The sequence below is a fragment of the Hylobates moloch genome, unplaced genomic scaffold (genome assembly GCF_009828535.3).
Source record: "Hylobates moloch isolate HMO894 unplaced genomic scaffold, HMol_V3 SCAFFOLD_2, whole genome shotgun sequence".
NCBI classification, from domain to species: Eukaryota; Metazoa; Chordata; class Mammalia; order Primates; family Hylobatidae; genus Hylobates; species Hylobates moloch.
Window position 1 is genome coordinate 163368709 of NW_026652277.1, and position 21764 is coordinate 163390472.

Below are 21764 nucleotides of genomic sequence, written 5' to 3' on the forward strand. Positions count from 1 at the left end.
TGTAGTGGTTGGTAATATCAGCATGAACCAGCTACTGGCATTCTTGTCTCTCAGCTGTGCCAACCTCCAGGGGTTCCCCTAGCTTCTAAAGGTTCTCCAGAGGCCAGGCGCGGTGGCTCACGCTTGTAATCCCAGCACTTTGGGAGGCCGAGGCGGGTGGATCACGAGGTCAGGAGATCAAGACCAGGTTAAACCCCGTCTCTACTAAAAATACAAAAAATTAGCCGGGCGTGGTGGCGGGCGCCTGTAGTCCCAGCTACTCCGAGAGGCTGAGGCAGGAGAATGGCATGAACCTGGGAGGCAGAGCTTGCAGTGAGCCGAGATTGCACCACTGCACTCCAGCCTGGGCGACAGAGCGAGACTCTGTCTCAAAAAAAAAAAAAAAGGTTCTCCAGAAACCATCTTCCCTGCCTCCCTGCCCCCATCATGCTGGGCAGTTTCTTTGTTTGCAAGTCTATCCAAGCCTCTTGGGCCTAGATCAGCTCAGATTGATTTCTTGTTGTACCTGACTAGGATCAGAAACCATCTGGTTTCACCTAGTTGAGGGGACATTCCATCAAATACAAGAATTACAATGAAAACTTGTGTTATGTTTTGATAGAGGCTGGTCTTTCTGTCTCTATTGGAGAAGAGTGCTGAGGATGGGATGTGTGCTTCCAGTTATAGGCTGGAAAGCTATGTGTTCTACTTATTTCATATTATTTAAATTTTTTAATGTTTTAATTTTTAACTTACTTAAATGTAAAATTTTAATTTTTATTATTTTTATATTTTAATTATTACCCCCTCCCCTTCCTTCCCCTCCTCTTTCCTTTTCTTTCCTTTCTTGATAGGGTCTCTGTCATCCAGGCTGGAGTGCAGTGGCACGATTACTGCTCACTGCTGTCTCAAACTCCTGGGCTCAAGCAATCCTCCTGCCTCAGCCCTCCAAGTAGCTGGGATTGTAGCCGCATACCACCGTGCCTGATTGTTTGTTTGTTTGTTTTTTTCAATTTCTCTTAGAGACACTATGTAGTCTCACTATGTTGCCCAGGGTGGTCTCGAACTCCTGGTCTTAAGTGATTCTCCCGCCTTGGCCTCCCACAGGGCTGAGATTACAGGCATGAGCCACCCCACCTGGCCCATATGATTTCTTAGCCTTTACTCTGGAAGTTAATAAGGGTTTACTGATCCTCTTGGGACTTTCGAGTTAGGATGAAATTGTGGTTGATGCCAGGAAAAGAAACATGCTTGTAGATAGGCAAGTTGTAGATTGTAATAAGTGTAATATTCCATCATTGATTTCCAAGATTCCCTGATAATTTTGCCTTCACTTAGCCAAAAATAGGGAAATACCAACGAAGTTGTTGCTGTTTGATTGTAGGTCCAAATAAATTACTTAAGACCGGAGCTTAGGGAAGTATAGTTTACACAACAATGAGAAGAGTGACAAGGCATTGAAGTTATTATTTTGATTGGTCCCTTTTGACCAAAACAGGCAGATGTTACCTTTTCAATTAGCAAGCTCCTAGATCTGTTTCAGAAGACCATCCGTGTGCATAATTGTAACCTCAGTGTCATTCAGGACTGCTCTGTACTGCCCCTAGGTTGTTTTCTCCTTTCCTTTCTCCATGTGAGCCTTTAAACCAGGCGTTATTATTCTCTGCAAATGGCCAAACTCATGTATGTTTTTGTCATTTTTCATGCAGATTTCAGCAACGTCCCTGATATCACAACAGGTCTGAAAAGGAGTCAGACAGATGGCACTCTGGATCAGGTTTCCCACAGGGAGAAAATGGAGCAGACGTTCAGGGTAAGATACTGGCCCAAATCGCAAACCAAGAACCAGGCAGGCAAGTGTTGGTTCCCACCTTTACCCAAGGTGGGGAAAGGAGATGGAGTTACCTATCTCTAGGTCCAGCAGTTGATACAAACATATATATATGTGTGTGTGTTAAGGATACAGCTTCCTTATTTATGAATTTTTTGAAGTGAAGTACTAATCGGAACCATTTACTTTAGCCAGAACTCCTCCATGACTTCTGGTATGCCATCAAAGAACAGTGCACACTCTGCTATTCATGTATTGTGCTGGCTTTGCTTAGCGATTTTGACAAGGAAAACCTTGTCAAAAGGTGTTAATTACTATTCTCTTTCTTTCTTACTTTTTTTTTTTTTTTTTGGCTGAAAAGTTATTTTTGGAATGTTGTCATTTTGTGTGATAAAACATATATAACATAAAATATGCCTTTTTTTACTATTTTCAAGTGTATGCTTCTGTGGCATTAAGTATATTCACATTGGTTTGCAACCACCACCACCATCTGGAACTTTTTCATTATTCCAGACAGAAACTCGGTAGCCCTGAAACAATAACTCTCTATTTCCCCTGCTTTCACCTCCCTCATAACTTCTACTTTCTGTCTTATTTGCCAATTTCTAGGTGCCCCATATATTGGTGGAATCACAATATTTGTCCTTTTCTTTCTGGCTTGTTTGACTTAACGTATGTCTTCTGGGTTAATCCAGGTTGTGGCATGTGTCAGACTTTCATTCTTTTTTATGGCTGAGTAATATTCCATTATACGGATACACCACATTTTGTTTATTCATTCGTCTGTTGATAGATGCTTGGATTATTGCTGCTGTTGTGGGTAATGCTGGGGTGAATGTTGCTGTAAGAGTTATCTGCGTGAATCCTTGTTTTCAGGCCAAGGAGTGGAATTGCCAGGTCATGTGGTGATTCTCTGTTTAGCTTTTTGAGGAACAGCCCATGGTCTCCCACAATGCTGCACTATTTGACATTCCAAGCAGCAATGCAGGAGGCTTCTACTTCATCCACATCCTTGGCAGCATTTGTTACATTCCATTCCTTTCCTGTGTTTTTAACTGTTCGTTGTCAGCTACCCTTTCAGAAATGGTCTGATTGACATAATCTGTGTTAATATCCAGTCCAGTTCTAATCGATTTTGAAATTATAAGTCTTCTGTATTTGTTTTTGTCTTAAATACAAAATAAGAATGGAAGAAATAGAAGCAATGATAGGCATTTAAATGAAAGTTATAAAGTGGAACGATGCCTCGGTTGGGTTTAGACTAACACTATCACAAGATTCTTGGGGTATCACTTCAGCCGGAAACCTCTGTGGCCAAGGGTGCCTTTGCTCAAGTTTTGCTTGGGCCCACTAGGCCCACTCGACCTAGCAGGCTGTGCTCGACTTGCACTACTGGCCTGCATCCCATGCCTGCCAAGAGTGAGCAGAGTGGTGAGGGGTGTGTCAGTGAGCACGTGTGGGGTCTGGCCACCCCACACAGGCAGGCATGCTGGCTGTGGTAGGGCAGGCAGCAGCTCCAGGCTCTAGCACGGGTGCCAGTTCCCTGTGAAGCTATGGCTGGATCACACATACTACAAGCAGCTTCCATGGCCTGCACCAGTACCTGGAAGCTTGGAGATGCCAGGAACTGCTGAGCCCCAAAGAGGGTGGCATAGCCCTGGTTCTGGGAACTCCTAGGTCTGGGTTCCCTGAAGGGCTGCAGCTTTTCTCTCCTCCTCTCTTCTCTCCTTGTCACCTGTAATGTGGTGAGCAAGGGGCATGTTTTGGCCCTGTTTGTGTTGTAGCTCTTTCAGGCCTGCCATTAGGCAGGTCCTGAATTCTTGTCCCATGACCAGGAAGAATGAGGTACACAGACAAGGGGAGGGTGAGCAAGGTGAAGAGGAGCTTTATTGAGCCATAGAACAGCTCAGAGGAAACCCACAGTGGATAGCTTCTCTCTGCAGGCTGGTTGTCCCATAGAGCATTCACCTCTCAGCAGAGAGCAGACCCTGGAGTGGGTAGCTCCTCTCCACAGCTGGTAGTACTGATGAGAGGAGACCCTGGAGTAGCTCCTTTCCTTAGCTGGTTGTCTCATTGTCTCTTTGAGTCTGGCTGAGTCCAGGGCTCAGAGGGGAGAAAGTGTGTACTGATTGGTCCATAGTGGCCATGGGTAAGCCCAGAAAAAGCTCCATAAGTTCCCACTCTGGTCTGTGGGACTGGCAGCCCAGCTCCAGACTTCAGGCCTTCCCCAGCTTGAAGGTGGGGCTTTTCTGGGGACCCACCCCTTTCCACCCAGGAGCCTGTCTGCGTCCTGCCGCTCTTCATGGTGCCCAGGCTGTTTGTGCCAAAAGGTGCCTGCAGGCCAGGGCCGAGCTGCCCTCAGTCCCCTCCTCGGCCTGCCTCCCATACTCGTTGGTGCCCAAAGTACAGCTGGGGGCTGGCATGTCAGTGCTGCCCTGAGCGTGTCCACCCATGGCTGGGTTGCAGCAGTGCCTGGGCTCGGACTCCATTTTGCTCCAAGACTAGAGCGGGCGCCAGTAGGGAGAAGCCAGGCAGTGGGAGCAGGCTACTTTCAAGCCTGTGGGGGCAAGGGGTCCTTCCCAGGCCCCTGAGAGTGCAGAGATGCCTGGGTCCACAGTCGCGGCTAGGCGGCTGCAGCAGTGCCCGGGAGGGCGGGGCTTCTTTCTGCTCCTGTCTCCCAAGAGCACAGAGATGTCTGGGTCTGGAACCACGCTGGGCAGCCACAGCTGTGCCCAAGGAGCATGAGGCTCCCACCCTGCCACTTCAGGATTGGGTGGAGCTTCCACATTCTCAGCTCCTGCTGGCTCCATGGAACGCACAGCCCTGGCCGTGCCTCCCCCACTGCAGCCGGCATCATCACAGTGACTGCTCCAGATGGGCCACCACTGCCATCAAGACCACCAGGAGCCAGGAGCATGGCACACCCATTGGAGGAGCCATGTGGCATACCTTTTGGGGGTTGGTGACATCCCCTGTGTGTGAGGGACCAGGTTAGAGCCTGCCAGCTTCAGAACGGATATGTCTGGTTCTGAAGTAGCTGGTTTGATGAAGCAGCTGTGGGCTCTCCGCCTCCCCTCTCTTCTCCCTTTCCCTTCCTCACTCCCTGCTCTCTTCTCCCGTTTTCCGTGCACCTTCTTCCAAATTTCTCCTCCCTCTCCTCCTCATTCCTCATGCAAAGCAAATGCTCAGCTGCCTTCGCTGGCCTGGTTATGTCCCAGGATGCAAGTTATTTTACGAAACTGAAATTCATAAGCATTTTTAGTCCTTCTACTCTGTTCTATCTCTAGTGGGTTATTTAATTTTGGGAACCCAATAGCTTATCTAATATTCATTAGCTTTTTAATGAAGCAGTGGATCCTAGAGCATCAAATAGATGTGTTTTGATAGCTTTGTCTTAAATTATTTTTAAATCTTATTTTAATAATACAATAGATATGGGGTCTCACTTTTTTGCTGAGGCTGGTTTCAAACTCCTGGGCTCAAGAGATCCTCCTACCCTGGCCTCCTGAGGTACTGGGATTACAGGTGTGAGTCACTGTGCCTGGCCTGACTTAAAATTTTTAGAAAATGAAATCCTCCTGAAACACTGATGGAGCAAGGCCATGTATTTAAAAGTTAAGTGTGCCTGTGGGGGCACTGGCACAGGATGGTAGCTTGGGGGAATCTCACTTGACACCATGAGGGATAATGACTTCTCCTCTCTTAAGATCTGCTTGAGTTACACATCAGAGCTCTTAAGAAGGAAATTGAATTTTTTCCCAAAGTTTACCTTAAGATTCAGCAAAATAGATATGCAAAAAGTTAGCATGTTAAGGCCATTGCCAACTCTGTTATTTAACAATGCCTATAGTAACTAAGCAAAACGTTTACAAAGTGAACATTGGAACGTCAGAAATTTAGAAGAAGAGAGAAAGCTGGATTCCAGTTGAAATTGGGGTCATCTGAGCTTCAATTTTCATTGTTAAAAGTGGAGGAAGGAGAAAGCAAATAACACCAAAGAACACAGAAGAAAAAAATTCATTGAAAGAATGAGCATGTTAAGCATTTGCTGTAAAATTCCTCTCAAGTCTAACGTAGTTATCACCTTACCGTTCTTAGATATGAAGTTATGATGAATTTCAGTACATTTTTACAAACCTTCGGTAAATACCTAGCAGTTACTCAGTTTCCCCGTTCTTTGTTTCTTGGGAAAGAAGAATCAGTGGCCACCAAAAGTAAAAACTGTGGTGGACATTAGTGAAAAGAAAAAGAAAATTTCAAATTTAAGGATTACTTTTTTTTGTTTTTTGTTTTTGTTTTTTTTTTTAAACATTTAAAATTTTTTTTGGAAACATCATGTTATGTCTAAACCAATCCTCTTCTGGATTTTTTTTTATTGTTTTAAAGTTTATTTTTTTTTTTGAGACAAGGTCGCACCCTTTTGTCCAGCCTGGAGTGCAATGGCGTGATCTCGACTCACTGCCGCCTTGACCTCCTGGGCTGAAGTGATCCTCCCACTTCAGCCTCCTAAGTAGCTGAGACCACAGGTGCCTGCCACCATGCCCAGATAATTTTGTTTATTTTTTGTAGAGATTAGGTCTCACTGTGTTGCCCAGTCTGGTCTCAAACTCCTGGGCTCGAGCAATCTTCCTGCCTCAGCCTCCCCATGTGCTAGGATTACAGGTGTGAGTCACCGTGCACGCAGCCCTGTTCTGTTTTTGAAGTGGTGATGTGGGAGGTGTCTGGTGAATGCCTAGTGTGTGCTGGGAGTGGATTTTTCGGGATCCACCCCCCTCGCCCCCCTCGCCCCCCCACCCCCCTCGCCTCCCTCGCCCCCCTCGCCTCCCTCGCCCCCCTCGCCCCCCCTCGCCTCCCTCGCCCCCCTCACCCTCCCCCCGTCCCTCTGCTCCTCGGCCCCTCTGCCCCTCCGCCCCTCCGCCCCGCCGTGCCATGTCCTCAGAAGGTGGTCTCTCCTCAGGGAGAAGATCTGCCTCTGTTTTCTGGGCTTTCTGCCCTAGTCCAACTGGTCTTCTCAGGGGTCATTAACTCCTTTTCAGATTAGACCCTGGTTGAACCTGGGCTGTTTGGGGTATTTTACTAACAACTATTCTAGACATTAGAATAAAGAATAATTTCCCTTGAAAATCAAATGAAGCCTGGTTTGATGAAGCACAGCTGTACCCAGGGCTTTTGACAGCCCCGCAATTTCTGCAAATGGTTCCTAATTGATTGGCTTCTTCTCTGTAAGGGTGCCTATTACTGTCATAGCTCTTTGTGTGACCCTGTCAGCCTCTCCTGAAGGGGGGATTTTTTTCCCCAGTATTGTTAGCAATTAGCATGTGCTATTATAATAGTTTGGAGTTTGAAAGGAATATACAATGTCCCTTTGGGTGAGGAGGTTGAAAGAGTTTTCGGTTTGTTCTGGGAACTTGAGGTGTGTTAAGCAGTCCCCACAGATATGCTGCCTGCACTCCACCTGCTGAGCTGGCTCTGAGGCTCAGGAGACATGGCCCTCTGTGGTCCCGTTGTCTCCACATCTGTGGTAACCCGGTGCCTTTCTAGAGCAGGCAGGCTCCCGGCATGGGTGGAAACAGAGCAGGGGGCCAGCTTCCCCCAATCACCGGTGCTGCTGTGGAGGAAGAGCTTGGTGGCGCTAGGACGTCCTTGTGAATGTGACTTGAAAGAGCAGTTTGGGATTTTTTCATTGCCTGGGGATGAGAGGGAGAGACAGCGCGTGTCTTACACATCTCCCAACAGCCGACTGAGATGTGATCCGTTCTCCCAGAGGGAGCAGGTTTCTTTGAACTTTTCCTTTTTACGTACAGCGTGTAAGTAAACAAGGGCTTTGATTTTCACGGGTGAAGATTTTGATCCAAGTGGAGGCATGCTTGCATGGTTGCCTTTTCTTGATTGAAAGTTGATTTTGCTCTAAAAATGTCTAAAGACTGATATGCAGATGAGAAGAGATGCCTTTCTCCCCAGAAGGGATTCTGACAGTGATCTTTACATGCTTTTTACAGCTAAGGATAAGAGAACTTCTTTTGGATACCCGTTCTGTGGCGCTGTCACTGTTCCTTCCTCATCCCAAAATCTTTAACTTCATCTCCGAAATAGTTCTATCTTTTTGAAATATAAAGATACCAGAAAGGCCTAGAGAAATATTTACTCTGTAAAATATGCTGGAAAAGAGAGGGAGGAATAATTTGAATATAGCAATTAATTGTATGCTTGTAAAATTTCCTTGGAGTATAGCACATATTAATACTTATATTGGGTTTAATGCTGTAAAAGAAAATTCACAAACATGAAACCCGTTTTCTACAAGGTAAGCAGAGCTTTTAATTTAGTTATTCTTGATGAAATAATTTTTCGGCTTTGTGGAAGAATTTTATGTAATAACCTAGCGTAGCTTTGGCAGGGATTATTTTTGCCGTTTGTAGGCGTTGTGTTGACAGAACAGAGAGCATTGAGAATCTGGAGATACACAGCGTGACAACTGTGTGTTGTGCTCTTTGCAATTTAATCATGTTTAAGATATAATTGATATATTTTGTCCTGTTTATTTTTTCTAGGCAAAAAAAAAAAAAAAAAGAACGTGCACTAGTGGCTATGGCTTTTAGTGTACAGCGTGAACAAAACTTGCATTTAATATTTAATTTCTGCTCACCCACTTAGCTTAACCTTTTGAGTATTTTTTCACATGAATTGCTTTTAAGAGCTTGCCTATCTAAGAAGCTGAAGGAAAAGAAAAAATTATTGGACCACATGATTTGCTTTCCAGCATTCTTGGAGTATTCATCTTCCTTTGGTGTAACTTGCCTGCATTATTGCAAGATCTTTTTGGTTATGTTTTTGTTAGGCAGTCAAGCTAAAAGATAACTTATTTATAAATCGTAGTCTTTCTCCATGGTTGCTGTTCAATAGATGAATAGAATCATGATCCTTTTCTTAAAACCAAATACGCCTATTTCTAAATGCAAGTTATGTGACTAAATTCCTATTTTAATGCACAGAGAGATGGCATCCTCAAGGCAAACACTTTGTCCCTGAAAAATGGCTTGGGGTGTGGCACTCTATAGCAGGAAGACAATAATCTGTCACAAAGACCTAATTCCAGGTAGCCCTTTCTTGGAGGCAGTGGTATGTTGGAAAGAACTCGACCTGATGCTTGGAAACCTGAATTTGTATTCCCATCCACCAGGCTTTATCATTATGTGACCTGGGGCAAGTTACCCAACTTCTAAGCCTGTGTATCTTCCTCTATAAATAAACATAACACCACCACCAACCCGGTGTTGTCAAAGGGATCACGTGAGATTATGTCCAGCTAGGAGCACTGGCAGCAGGGGAGAGAGGATTAGGCTGTAAGCTGCCCCTTCCTGGTGTGTCTCCCATGTATACGTGTGTGAAGGTTTTCCCTGCTGCTCACCTAATGGCCTCTTGATCTGAGATTCGATGTAAGGTAGGAAACTGTGAACAAATAGATGAGCACCTCAATAAAGTGTTGTTGAAAGTAAGACATGTGCATGCCTTGACAATCTTAGCCGCCCACCCCGTGTTCTTGACCATCTTAGCTGCCCACCCCGTGTTCTTGACCATCTTAGCTGCCCACCCCGTGTTCTTGACCATCTTAGCTGCCCACCCCGTGTTCTTGAAGTTAGTGTCAGTGATCAACTTCTCCCCAACCATCCCATGAGATGAAAACGAACTAGAAACCAAAAGCTGTAAGAATTGGGTCCTCTTTGTTGTCTGCGTGGAGACAAAGTCTGCTCACCATGTAGCTGCTTTTTTTTAATGTATAGTGTTGTAAATGGATGAGCTTTTCCAAAGGGTCGCTTCAAGTGACCAAATAAAAATAGTGTATGTTAGATCTGCCTTTCTCTTTAGCAGGAGTAGGCTGTGAACACCGAGATGCTTAGTGAAGCCTGAGCGCCTCTGCCAGCCGAAGAGGGCTTGCAGACTTTGCCCCTCCTGGAAGAGAGGCGGCAAGGACACAGATCGCCAGGGGTCAGAGTTGGGCGGAGTGTGGCGCCAGCGCGTATGCCTTATTCTGCCTCTCTAACGCCACACTTCCTTGGCAGAGACTTGGAGGCAAGTTTGTGGACTTGTTTGAAATGACTGTGCTTAGTTTTTGTTGGAGTCTCAAAGACCATTTGATCTCTTTGTAGTGAGTTGGATTTTTTTTTTTTTTAATTTCCTATTTTCCATGCTCCAGAGTATTTGTGCCCCCGCTCTTCTTGGTCTATCCTTGGTTATTAGGGTGGATGTGTTAGGCAGATGCCAACCCCTTGCTGGGTGTGGCAGGAAGACGGTGGCTATAGAAGACATTACTGTGGCATAAAGCATACAGAGACCTGTTCTTTTCTTTGCCAGGGATAACTTACACGCTCTATTCAACAGGGTTGGCAAAGTCACTTATGTGTCAACAGGAAAAACAGGAAAAAAAAAAAAGAGTGATATTGAGAATCCAAAAGACAGCGTTCCAAGCAAGTGGCTGCCTGGAAGGCCATTTGGCAATGGAGAGCTTGTCCTGTAGAGAGGGATGAACAACAGAGCATGGCAGGAAGGCAGTGGGAAGAAACTTGCTGGTGACCTTTCTCGCCATTTCTTGCAACTGGCCCTTCCCGTCAGCTGGGCTGATTCCTCCTGCCAAGTGGGTCCTTGGACAGAGGCAAACTAAAAAGTGGGCAGTGGGGCTGTTGGCATGGTCTGTGCTGTGGGCTAACTGGGGCCAAAGAGAAATTGCCAGCAACAGGAAGTTGCCTGATGAGTCCTCAGCTGGCTGTGCCTTTGCCAGGGAGGCTTTTAAAACTCAGACATGGGGTGTTGAGTTATTGAATGAGACTTTGGCTGGGGCTCTGAGTCTGCATGCAGCTATGGCAGAGGGCCTGTGTTTTCTCTATTAAACATGGAATACACGTATGTCTAGGAGCAGAGTATCATGCAAGGCAGGGGAACTTGAGCCTGACGAGACTGGTCTGGAGGCCTGGCAGGCTGCACAGTAAGAACCCCAGGAGCCCTGGGCCAGCGTGGTCCCATCAGTGCTTGTGTCTCCTGATCTGGAAAGTAAGGATGATGGCACCTGGCGCACAGTGAGGTTGGAAGGATGCAGGGAGGTCACGGATTGCCCTTCTTCCCCTTTCCTTTCTGTCTTTGGATCACTGTGGCACTTTCGTCAGCACAACTGGCTTCCCAGCTTTTTTTTTTTTTTTTTTTGTAGAGAAGAGTTTAATGAAAAAATAGGGATTTGCATTACAAACTAGGGACAAAAAGAAGACATTGTTTTAAACTTGAAGTTATAGATAATAATTAAGCGTGTCTTACCTCTTTTTAAAATTATTATTATACTTTAAGTTCTGGGATACATGTGCAGAACGTGCAGGTTTGTTACCTAGGTATACATGTGCCACGTTGGTTTGCTGCACCCGTCAACCCATCATCTACATTAAGGTATTTCTCCTGATGCTATCCGTCCCCTAGCTACCCGCCTCCATGACAGGCCCCGGTGTGTGATGTTCCCCTCCCTGTGTCCATGGTTCTCATTGTTCAACTTCCACATATGAGTGAGAACATGCAGTGTTTGGTTCTTTCCCCTCTTGTTTTCTGTGCCACAGTACTTTCCTACCTGCCTTCCTCTGTCCCTGCTTTCTTCTTTTCCAGACTTTTCTCTTTCATCTTGTGTTTTTTTGGAAAAAAGAAATAAGTTATTATTAAGAGTCATCTTCAGAATCACAAAATAAAGAAGTAAAAAAAAGTTCTAGAGAGCAGCGCTGTGAGAGCTGCAGTGTGAATCACTGGGGTGGGCTAGAGGATCAAGGCCTGTCAGGTGGAATGCTGGCTCTGAAATTAACTTGCTGAAGAGATAATTACACTCCCTTTCCTCATCCTGCTGGGACAGTGATGCACAGGAAAGTGACTTGGAGACTACTCAGAGCTGAGGCCACACACAGATTTGACCTTGACTGAGCAGAGATGCTGATCTTCACCTAATGCTTTATTTGCCACATTTATTTCTGATACAGGCTTCTCCTTACTTTTTCTCTCCATTGAAACAGCGGGTGCCATGGTTTTGCTCTCATCCTATCTGAGATGACACTTGAAGTGGGATATGTTTGACCTTTTCAAGGCAAACAGAAAGCCAAGTTCAAGGAGTCATCAGCCAGCTCCCTGCAACTTAGGTGGTCGCAAGGGACCTCTTGCCAAGCTGTTTGAGGTCTCCCCTTTAATTTTGTCCACCTGGATGACAGTGAAGATGGGGTTGAACGGCAAGTGTCCCATGTCCGTCCTCTTTCTTCCATCTTCCATCTCCATGCCCCTCAGCCCTCTATTTCTAGATCTTTATTTCCTTTCTGGGCTTCTGAATTAGAGATGGAGCAAAATTGATAGAATTTTGCTTTCTGTGGGAGAAGAAAGCAGGAAGTGTGATTTCTCAGGCCAAACTAGCCTCAGTGTAAATACCATTTGCAGGTTCTTGCCTATTCTTATTATTTTTTATTTATTTATTTCTGTTTTTTTGAGAGGGAGTCTCACTTTGTCGCCCAGGCTGGAGTGCAGTGGCGCGATCTTGGTTCATTGTAGCCTCTGCCTCCCGGGTTCAAGCAATTCTTATGCCTCAGCCTCCTCAGTACCTGGGACCACAGGTGCACGCCACCATGCCCAGCTAATCTTTGTATTTTTAGTACAGATGGGGTTTCACTATGTTAGCCAGGCTGGTCTCAAACTCCTGACCTCAAGTGATCCACACTCTTCAGCCTCCCAAAGTGTTGGGACTACAGGTGTGAGCCACCACATGCGGCCTGTTCTTGCCTATTCTTTGGGGAAGCCACCTCGACATGGGGTACACTCGGAGTAAGAACACATGTGTGGCTGGGCGTGGTGGCTCATGCCTGTAGTCCCAGCACTTTGGGAGGTTGAGGCGGGTGGATCGCTTGAGGCCAGGAGCTGGAGACCAGCCTGGCCAACATGGTGTAACCGTATCTGTACTAAAAATACAAAAATTAGATAGGCATTGTAGCTCATTCCTGTAATCCCAGCTACTCGGGAGGCTGAGGCACGAGAACTGCTTAAGCCCAGGAGGCAGAGGTTGCAGTGAGCCAAGACTGCGTCACTGCACTCCAACCTGGATGACAGAGCAAGACTCTGTTTCAAGAAAAACAGAAAACAACCACAACAAAAAAACATGGGTTTTTTGCCCTAAGTCGTACCCTGAGGAGCCGTTTCTTCATCCTTGGGTAAGGTGTCAAACTTCCCTATCTGTGAAACTCAAGGGTCCGTCTGACCAGCCAGCTGTCCTGCCCTGATGGCTCTCCCTGTCTGTCTTTCTGCCTGAATGCCTGATCCAAAGCAGCTTTCTGCTGGATATCCCTTTTTATCCCCATGAATATGGAGAGCTTCTTAGAAGAAGAATCTTAGCAGAACCCTATTAGAAATTTGCTTCGGTCATTTATTGTCCTTCACGCATTTCATTGAAGCTAAAACCTCTAAGATTTTTGGAGGCTTCTCAGGTAATGGTATGCGAAGGTCAGGATGGTTAGATACCGTATTTCCAGATGCTGTCCGCTCTTTTATGCACTTACGTTATTTAGGAACTTATTTCAAGCAGACCATTTGAGAATCTGAGGAAAGCTGTGGGTCCCCAGAAAATTGCTTATGCACATACGTTAGAAATTGCAGACAATTCCAGGGAGCTCCCCAGTCTTATGATGTTTATTCACAGCTTTCCCCATTAGGAATTTATGAACCGTCAGTTCGTGATCCTTACTTTGAGTAAACATTCGAATAGCTTAGCCTGTGTCTTGACTTAGTATTACTGATATTGCAGAATCAGTTATCAAGCACCTACAATATGAACAACACTGTGTTTATATAGTCAAGTGATATTTTGAACTTTGTTTTTATCTTAGTCTAATTGCTTGGGTAAGATTAGCTATTAATGCTTTATTTTTTTAATGTGCTAAGAGATGTTGAGGAATGTTAAATAAATAACCCCTAGATGGCAAAAAAATTATTAGGTTGAGACCAGAATAGATTATATTGATGATGATGGTTAGACATCCCCAGATTTTTTTTTTCTTTTTTTTTTTACTCTGCACTTCAATGGATGCAAACCCAGGTTGTTAAACACCAATTGCAACATTATGTGCCAGGGTGTTTTGGCATTTTGAAAGTTTTATTTTCTATCATTAGTGAACAAAATGGTTTTTTTTTTTTTTGGAGTAAGAATTTTAACATTTTGATCCCAAACCAAACTTTTATGGATCTCTTTAGTAAAATAAATAGCTGTCTGATGGACTAGGAGGGGTGTTTTATATGCTCAGCTTAAGGGAAGCTCAGGTAGCCGTGGCTCCTGTGTTCCCCAGCAAGGGTGTTGCTAGTGAATTTCATCCTTGCCCCTTTTCACGTCAGCAAATTAGCTAAGCCCTTGTTGCCGTTTGCCCTTTTTCTTTTAAAGAAGTAATAGGCACAATTACTATCTAATTCTGGCTTGCCACTGTGTGGGTGCCTGGAATCTCATCCGATCTTTAATATCTACCAAGGGGGTGGGTGTAGTGTTGCATTGTTCATTCACTCATTAAATCCCCTTCACCGAAGCCTTCTCAGATGCTTGCCATTGTTCGAAGTTCTGAAATCGTCACCTGGATGCCTTCTGTAAATATTCTTGCGTAGAGATTGTAGTCCAATGAAAACCTTGTACTGAATAAAAGATGTGTTTGAGTTTCAAGGCATTTTCTATGCCTTTCATGACTCATAGCAGATTCTCACCTTGTGATAAAGTCCCGGCTCCACAGTGGCAGCTGCTTTTGCTTTTGCAAAAGTAAGTTGTGAGAAATTGTTCTGAGTCATTTTGCAATTTCCTCTATAGACTCAGCTAAGAGTAGATGTGTGTGTCACACCCTGGAGTTGAGAGAGGAGGGGTCATGGAAAAACACTGCCTGGAAGTGCTTCATCCAGGTACACATGACGGTATTTTCACCATCTCAAGCACCAGCTTCTAACTGCTGAAGGTTAAGATGGGATCATTCGTTTTGTAAACCTGTCTCCTGCTGTCTTGATAATAACATGAAGGGCAAGAAAAACATGGATGTGTCATTAGTATGGGAGGAAGGAGAATGGAGGTTTGTTTTAAAGGCGCCCCCAATTCTCTTTCCCCCGTCGTCCTTTTGTTGGTTCTTGCCCATTCCACATCCCGATTGTGTTTGTTCAGCCTCCAGCGCATGCTGCCGCCTCTGCTATTCACCTGCCTTTGCGCTTTCTCATTCTTTGCTGCCACCTGAGTCCTCTGGTGTTTTCAGAAAACAGCTGGCAGAGGAGGAGGCTCTGAGATGTGCAGTTGCTTAGAAGGTTCTGGCCTGGCATCTGCACAGCCGGGGATTTCATCACCAACTGCTCAGAAACCACAAATGCCGAATGCCTGGAGGAGTCCTGCCATCTTCCTACCTTGCATGCCGCTCTCAGCTGGTTTTGGGATTTTCTATTTATTTATTTGTTTGTCTATTTGTTTGAGATGGGTCTCACTCTGTCACCCAGGCTGGAGTGCAATGGTGCGATCTTGGCTCACTGCAACCTCTGCCTCCCAGGTTCAAGCAATTCTCCCACCTCAGCCTCCCGCATAGCTGGAATTACAGGCATGCACCACTGCACCCAGCTAATTTTTGTATTTTTGGTAGAGACAGGGTTTCGCCATGTTGTCCAGGCTGGTCTTGAACTCCTGACCTCAGGTGATCCACCCACCTCGGCCTCCCAAAGTGCTGGGATTACAGGCATGAGCCAATGCACCCAGCTGGGATTTTTAAGAATTTATTCCTTTCTTGGTTCATTCAGGCATAGACAAAGGGCACTTTGAGGGCCCGGGTGACACACACATCAGGACAGGCAGGCACTTTGCCTTCCTCTCATTTGAGCACCGAGGTCCTGAATTTGGGGCTTTTACGGATGAGTTACCAAGATGGGGAAAGGTGGATGATCAAGCAGTAATACAATGTGAGGCTTACAGATAACTTCTAAGTGTGGGGCTTTAAAGAAAGTCTCTGTTCACATTCTGCCGCCCTCACTCTGTCTCTTCCATTTTTTTCTTGCCTGAGTGTCCTGGTTCTGCTGCCTTCCCTAGATCCCCAGCTCTTCTTCTCACCACCAGGGATACCTGGCTTTGCTTCCCGTGTATTTATTGATTTCTATTTTTAAGAAGTTTGATCAAAACTGTCAAGCTATTTATTGAAAATGATAGTTGTCTTAGTTTAAATTTTACTTCATTTCTGTTAGAAGTCAGTGTAGATTATAGAGTGGTAAAGTCTCAGATAAATACTTATATAAATAAAGATAGGTATTGTTCCATATGAGATTATCATTATTTTGAGAACCTGTTGATGAGGGTGCCAGATGTGACTACTGCATTACTCAAATCCAGCAAAAAACATTGAACAAAAACCATAATTAAAGGAGTATACAGGGTATCTGTGCTCACTTAAAGGCAAGTAGCCCTTGGCAGTACCCCTGCCTAATTAAGGTTCCAGGATATTAACATATAATTGATGTTTTATATGCTTATGACGTTCCTCCCAGAAGCTACAACTTTTTTGAAACCAGATTCCACGCATTGTTGTAAGCCAATATTAGAAGAGAAAGTGTGGGGCTTTCTAAGCATGAAGAGGATGTGATTTCAGACAAAATCATAGTGCCTGGACCCTGTCTCCCTGCCCCCATCACACTCTTCATAAGCGATGAAAGGCATCTTTGATCCATGAAACCTGAAAAAGCAGCCATCAGTAGAAGTAAGTGTGACTGCTGAAGGTGTCATAAGATACTAATGTACCAATAGGGAATGGGATGCAAGGCTGCCCAGCCTCAGTAGCCCCCTTGGCTGGCTGAGCATCTTTGTGGGCTCTGCTTTTAAGTGGAAACAAAAGATTGCAGATGGTAGGTTGGGTGTGGTGGCTTACGCCTGTAATCCCAGCACTTTGGGAGGCCGAGGCAGGCAGATCACTTGAGGTCAGGAGTTTGAGACCAGCCTGACCAACATGGTGAAACCCCGTCTCTACTAAAAAAAATTAGCTGGGCGTGGTAGTGCATGCCTGTAATCCCAGCTACTCGGGAGGCTGAGGCAGGAGAATCACTTGAACCCAGGAGGCGGAGGTTGCAGTGAGCAGAGATTGTGCCACTGCCCTGCAGCCTGAGCAACAAGAGCGAAACTCCATCTCGGGTGGGGGTGGAGGGCAGGGAAGAAAAAAGATTGCAGATGCTGAAATTTAAATGCTAAAAAAAATTTAAGAATTCATAATTTGCCTGCAACAAATTCAGGTGGTGACATAGTCCCCTTCATTCCCCCAAGTCAGAGCCTGTGCCCCTGTGTATCTGTCCCCGTCAGTGAAACTGTGGCTTGGTTTCTTCTGGAGAAGAATAATCCAGGGCAAGTCAAGCTGTTTGTTTTGCACCCCTGTCTCTGTTGCTGAGTTGCTGTCATCTTGAGTTGGCTCTGATTGTCCTGTGGCAAAGGCCATCCCAAATAGTACATTTGCAGTATGTGCTCAGAGAGTGGGATACATAAGAAATAGGAGAGTTAACTAGAAGGATTTTCCCTCCTGCTCTACTAAGTTGGAAAGGAAAGTAGATGTTTGTCTCTTAATTTGCTGTTGCACAAAGTGAAAAGATACTTGGACCAGAATTGCTGGAGCTTTCCATGCACTCACAGTGGGCTTTGGAAAAATCATTCACTCTCCTGAATCCTTATTTGTTAAGAAAGTGGGATTCCATTTCCACAACTGTTTCATGGCTGTGAGGTGAAATAGACTAGGCACGCGGAAGGGCTTTGTAAACTGCAGGGGTGCTGAGCCAGTCTGCGGAGACTTAGCCCATGGCGAATACAATGTGTTTTAAATACATCACTTCATTTAAACCCATTTTCCCCACAACCCTATTGAACAGATATTACCAGCCCCATTTAGCATGAGAAAACTCAAATCCAGAGATGTCGACTAGCAGGTCAATGTGTCCTAGGCAGTGACTGTACCACGGATCGCACCCAGCCCTGCCAGCTTCTAAAGCACTTCTTCCCATGACACCACACTGCCTAGTAAGGAGAATATGGCACTGCGTGTAGAAGAAAGGGGAGAAAACTGTGTTTAAATATCAGACTCATGGCATGTGGGTGTATTCACTCTTGAATTGATTTAAAGGTAGAGCGACTGTATTTGTGAAATTGCAAGGTACGATGTTAGAAATCTGGACAAGACTTTTTGGTTCTCTAGCTTAATTTACAAAGTTGGCTACACCCCCATCGACAAGAGGAATCTGTGAGGATATAGAGACCCAAGGCTTATGTTCCAAAAGCAGGTAGACTGTGACAGCTGCAGAGACCCAGCAGAGGATGCAGCCTCCTCAGCAGTCTAGAAGCGCATCTAGGATGCCCAAGGAGTGTCAGCAAGGAACTGGAATAGGCGCAACCGAATTATTTTCTGAGCATCTTAGAACTATTATCAGAGCAGAGTGCTTGGTCTGTACCTGGGAGCCAGGTGCTGCCCTATTTTTTGTTTTGTTTTCTAGGTTAAGGCAGCCGGGAACCCACATGGATTGCAACTAGAAAGAAAATCAATTTCTAGGGAGCCAGAGAAAGGGAGGAAGGGCTTAGTTAAGGGACAGTCTGGGCTCAGGTAGTTGGGCAGAGCTGTCCTAAGCAAAGCTGGGTGGACACAGCCTGAACTGTTAAGCCTAAGTGTGTGCGATCTCCCGCTTCCAGTATGCAACTGAATTTTGTCCTCAGTCTTCTGTAGGATAGACTTGACCTGCCCAGGAAATTGGTGGCTAACGGAGATTTGTCAGAGCTCTAGTCTGTCAAGAATTTGGTTATAGTTGCTGTTATTGACATATTTTGTCTTCAAATAAAGTGATAAAGATAATCTTTTGGCGCTTTATTGTCCAATCATGAATATATAAAAAGAAAAAAGTCTCAATACAGTCTCAGAGTATGTAACACTAAAGACCTTTCCTGGCTGGGCATGATGGCTCATGTCTGTTATCCCAAAACTTGGGGAGGCTGTTAATCAGAAGCAAAGCCGTATCTTTCTTTCCGGGTGAAAAATGGGTTAGAGAAAATGCAGTTTCTGGCAGAGGAGGCATACATTAGACAGATTAGCCTTAAGGGTAGCATTGAAACTCCCAGAATTTTATGTGAAAGAGGTGGCTGGTTGTGTAGAAATGCTGCCCGGCCCTTGAAACTTCCTTGGCAGAGAGAACATCTTATTCATTCCTGAATTCCGACCAAACTCCTGTTAAATAAGGAAACCGAGCAGAAGGCAGGCAGCGAGGACACACAAGCCCGACGCTCCTCCTGTTCCCACCGCTCTGCCACCAGCTGCTCAGTTGCTCCCTCCTGGGGAGCAGGGGCCCTGCCTGTGACTCTGGTCTGGGAAACCCCACAGCAGTGACCATGGCCCTTCCTCTCTCCAGCATGCAGCTCTGACATGCCTTCCTGGGGCATGCCCCCTAGGCACTGAGGATTTGCCACTTGGGACATGCACATGCCGTCTGCCTTCTCAGGGAAGTATGTTCGCATTTCCTCCAGACAGCGGGTGGCCACTCCCCACCTCCTCCCTCTGTGACCATGACTGGAGCTGCTCATTCCAGCCCTGGCCTTCTGCACACCTCCCCTCATTGTTACTCTTCCCGTAGCCCTTGCCACTTTATTGAGATACTGAGTTTTGTTGTCACTGTGCCTGTTGCCTTTTTCTGCCTTTTATCCTCACACCCAGAACACAGCCTGGCAGACAGGAGGTGCCCAGTAAGAAACTGCTGATGAGATGAATTTGACTGTTCTTGCCCTTCCTTTGGGGCACTCGGAAAATTTTTTCTTCCATACTTGTGAAAATAGAAGAACCTGAGACATTGAATGCCCTGTGCAAATTATAACTTTCATTGAGCCCTGGCCTTCATGGAATCCTTGTACTATGCTAAGTATTTTTACATATTTTATCTCACTGAATGCTCTCGACCACCCTTTAAATGTGATCCCTGCTTTTATAGGCAAGTAAACTGAGTCATGGAGCAGTTAGCCACGATCACACAGCTGATCATGGCCATGGCCAAGGTTTGTTATAACTCCAGGGCCTGTGTGCCTAAGTCTTCTGTCTTGAAAGAAGTAATTATTGAAGAAAAGCTTAGTCTCAAGCACATTCTGAGGCCCTTGGTGTGAGTTTCACACTTACAGTGGGATCGTGAAAAGGGGCAGAGCCCAGGTGTATTAGTTCATTTTCATACCGCTGCAAAGAAATACCCGAGACTGGGTAATTTATAAAGAAAAAGAAGCTTAATGGACTCGCAGTTTCACATGGCTGGGGAGGCCTCACAATCGTGGGGGAAGGTGAAGGAGGAGCAAAGTCATATCTTACATGGCGGCAGGCAAGAGAGCGTGTGCAGGGGAACTGCCCTTTATAAAACCATCAGATCTCATGAGACTTATTCACTATCACGAGTACAGCATGGGAGAAACCCACCCCCATGATTCAATTACCTCCCACCAAGTCCCTCCCATGACACATGGGAATCATTACAATTCAAGGTGAGATTTGGGTGGGGACAGAGCCAAACCATATCACCAGGTGACACCTGTACCACCGAGAGTGCAAATCCACCACATAGCCCATCATGCTGTCACCTGTAAGCTGTGTGTCCAGTAGGCAGCAGGGGCTGCTGAACTCACCTCCAGGTGGGTCTCCTCCACGCACCCCTGCTCTCCCCTGAGCTCGTCTCCTTCACAGAAAGTTCACCACCTCTTGTCTTTGAGGTGTCCACAGTTCCTAACTCGCACCTGCCAGACCCTGCCTCTCTCTCCTGCCTTGGGCCACAGTTACACTAGCCTTCAGTTCCTGACACACTCTGTGCTTCCCCCAGCCCCAAGCTGTGCATAGTTTAGCTGACTTTAACCCTGGCTCCAGTGTTAGCTATTCCTGTCCTTGCTCCAACCAGAGTAGCTCTCTCTGTTGTGTTTCCGTAGGACCCCACACTTTAGGCACTGGTCACCTTTGAATGACTTGCTCAAAGCTTGTCTTCCCAGCCAGACTCAAGGAGCGATTATGCCAGTCTTGTTCATCACAGTGTCTTTATGGAAGCAGAATGTCTTATCAGGCCTTTTCTGCCTCAAATAATTTTTTTTTAAGTGGTAGGAAAAGATTCCATTAAACATTGTAAAAATTCAACTGCTATAAAAAATGAGAAAACTCAGATAAGCCAGAAGATTAAAATAACTTGAAAGGCAGTGTTAACCACTGCATTTATTATACATGTAGTTCAATTTTATAAAAATCTATGCATACATATTTATATATAGTAAATATAGATAAAATTACTTTTAAATTACTTTAAAATGGCAGACCTACTTTTTTTTTTTTTTTTTTTTGAGATGGAGTCTTGCTCTGTCACCCAAGCTGGAGTACAGTGGCACGATCTTGGCTCACTGCAACCTCTGCCTCCCAGGTTCAAGCAATCCTCCCAACTCAGCCTCCTGAGTAGGTGGGATTACAGGCATGTGCCACCAAGCCTGGCTAATTTTTTTTTGTATTTTTAGTAGAGATGGGGTTTCACCATGTTGGCCAGGCTAGTCTCAAACTCCTGACATCAAGTGATCTGCCTGCCTCAGCCTCCCAAAGTGCTGGGATTATAGGCGTGAGCCACTGCACCCGGCCCTACTTTCTTCCCTTACCAGTGAATCACGTCCTTTTCTTCTGGTCAGCAGATGTTGGTCTCTGGCATCACTGGCAGCTGCTGCACATGGCTCCTCTTCATACCACAATTTCTTTAGGTGACTGTTTACTTTCACAGTTTATGTTCTCATTCTGCCCAGGAAATAGAACCTTTGGAAATGCAACTGTCTAGTCTAGAAGACAAATAATATGGGGCTCTTTGGAGCAGCATTTCTTCATCCTTTTTGTACCATTTTGATAAATATAAAATTTCATACAATTTCCCTGGAGTATTCAGTGTATCG

General features: G+C 45.4%; 1 protein-coding gene across 4 annotated transcripts in view; it reads left to right on the plus strand.

The window, feature by feature from the left end:
- The window catches only part of TIAM2 (TIAM Rac1 associated GEF 2), a 168646-nt gene that overhangs the window by 119925 nt on the left and 26957 nt on the right, over window positions 1-21764 (plus strand). For 3 of the 4 annotated variants that reach the window (XM_032160946.2, XM_058435617.1, XM_032160955.2), the window contains one exon: window positions 1689-1792. In XM_032160946.2, the coding sequence (XP_032016837.1) occupies window positions 1689-1792 (104 nt within the window). Of the gene's footprint in view, window positions 1-1688; window positions 1793-7490; window positions 7621-21764 lie in introns of those variants that run through there. The other variant, XM_032160962.2, reaches the window with a different exon arrangement.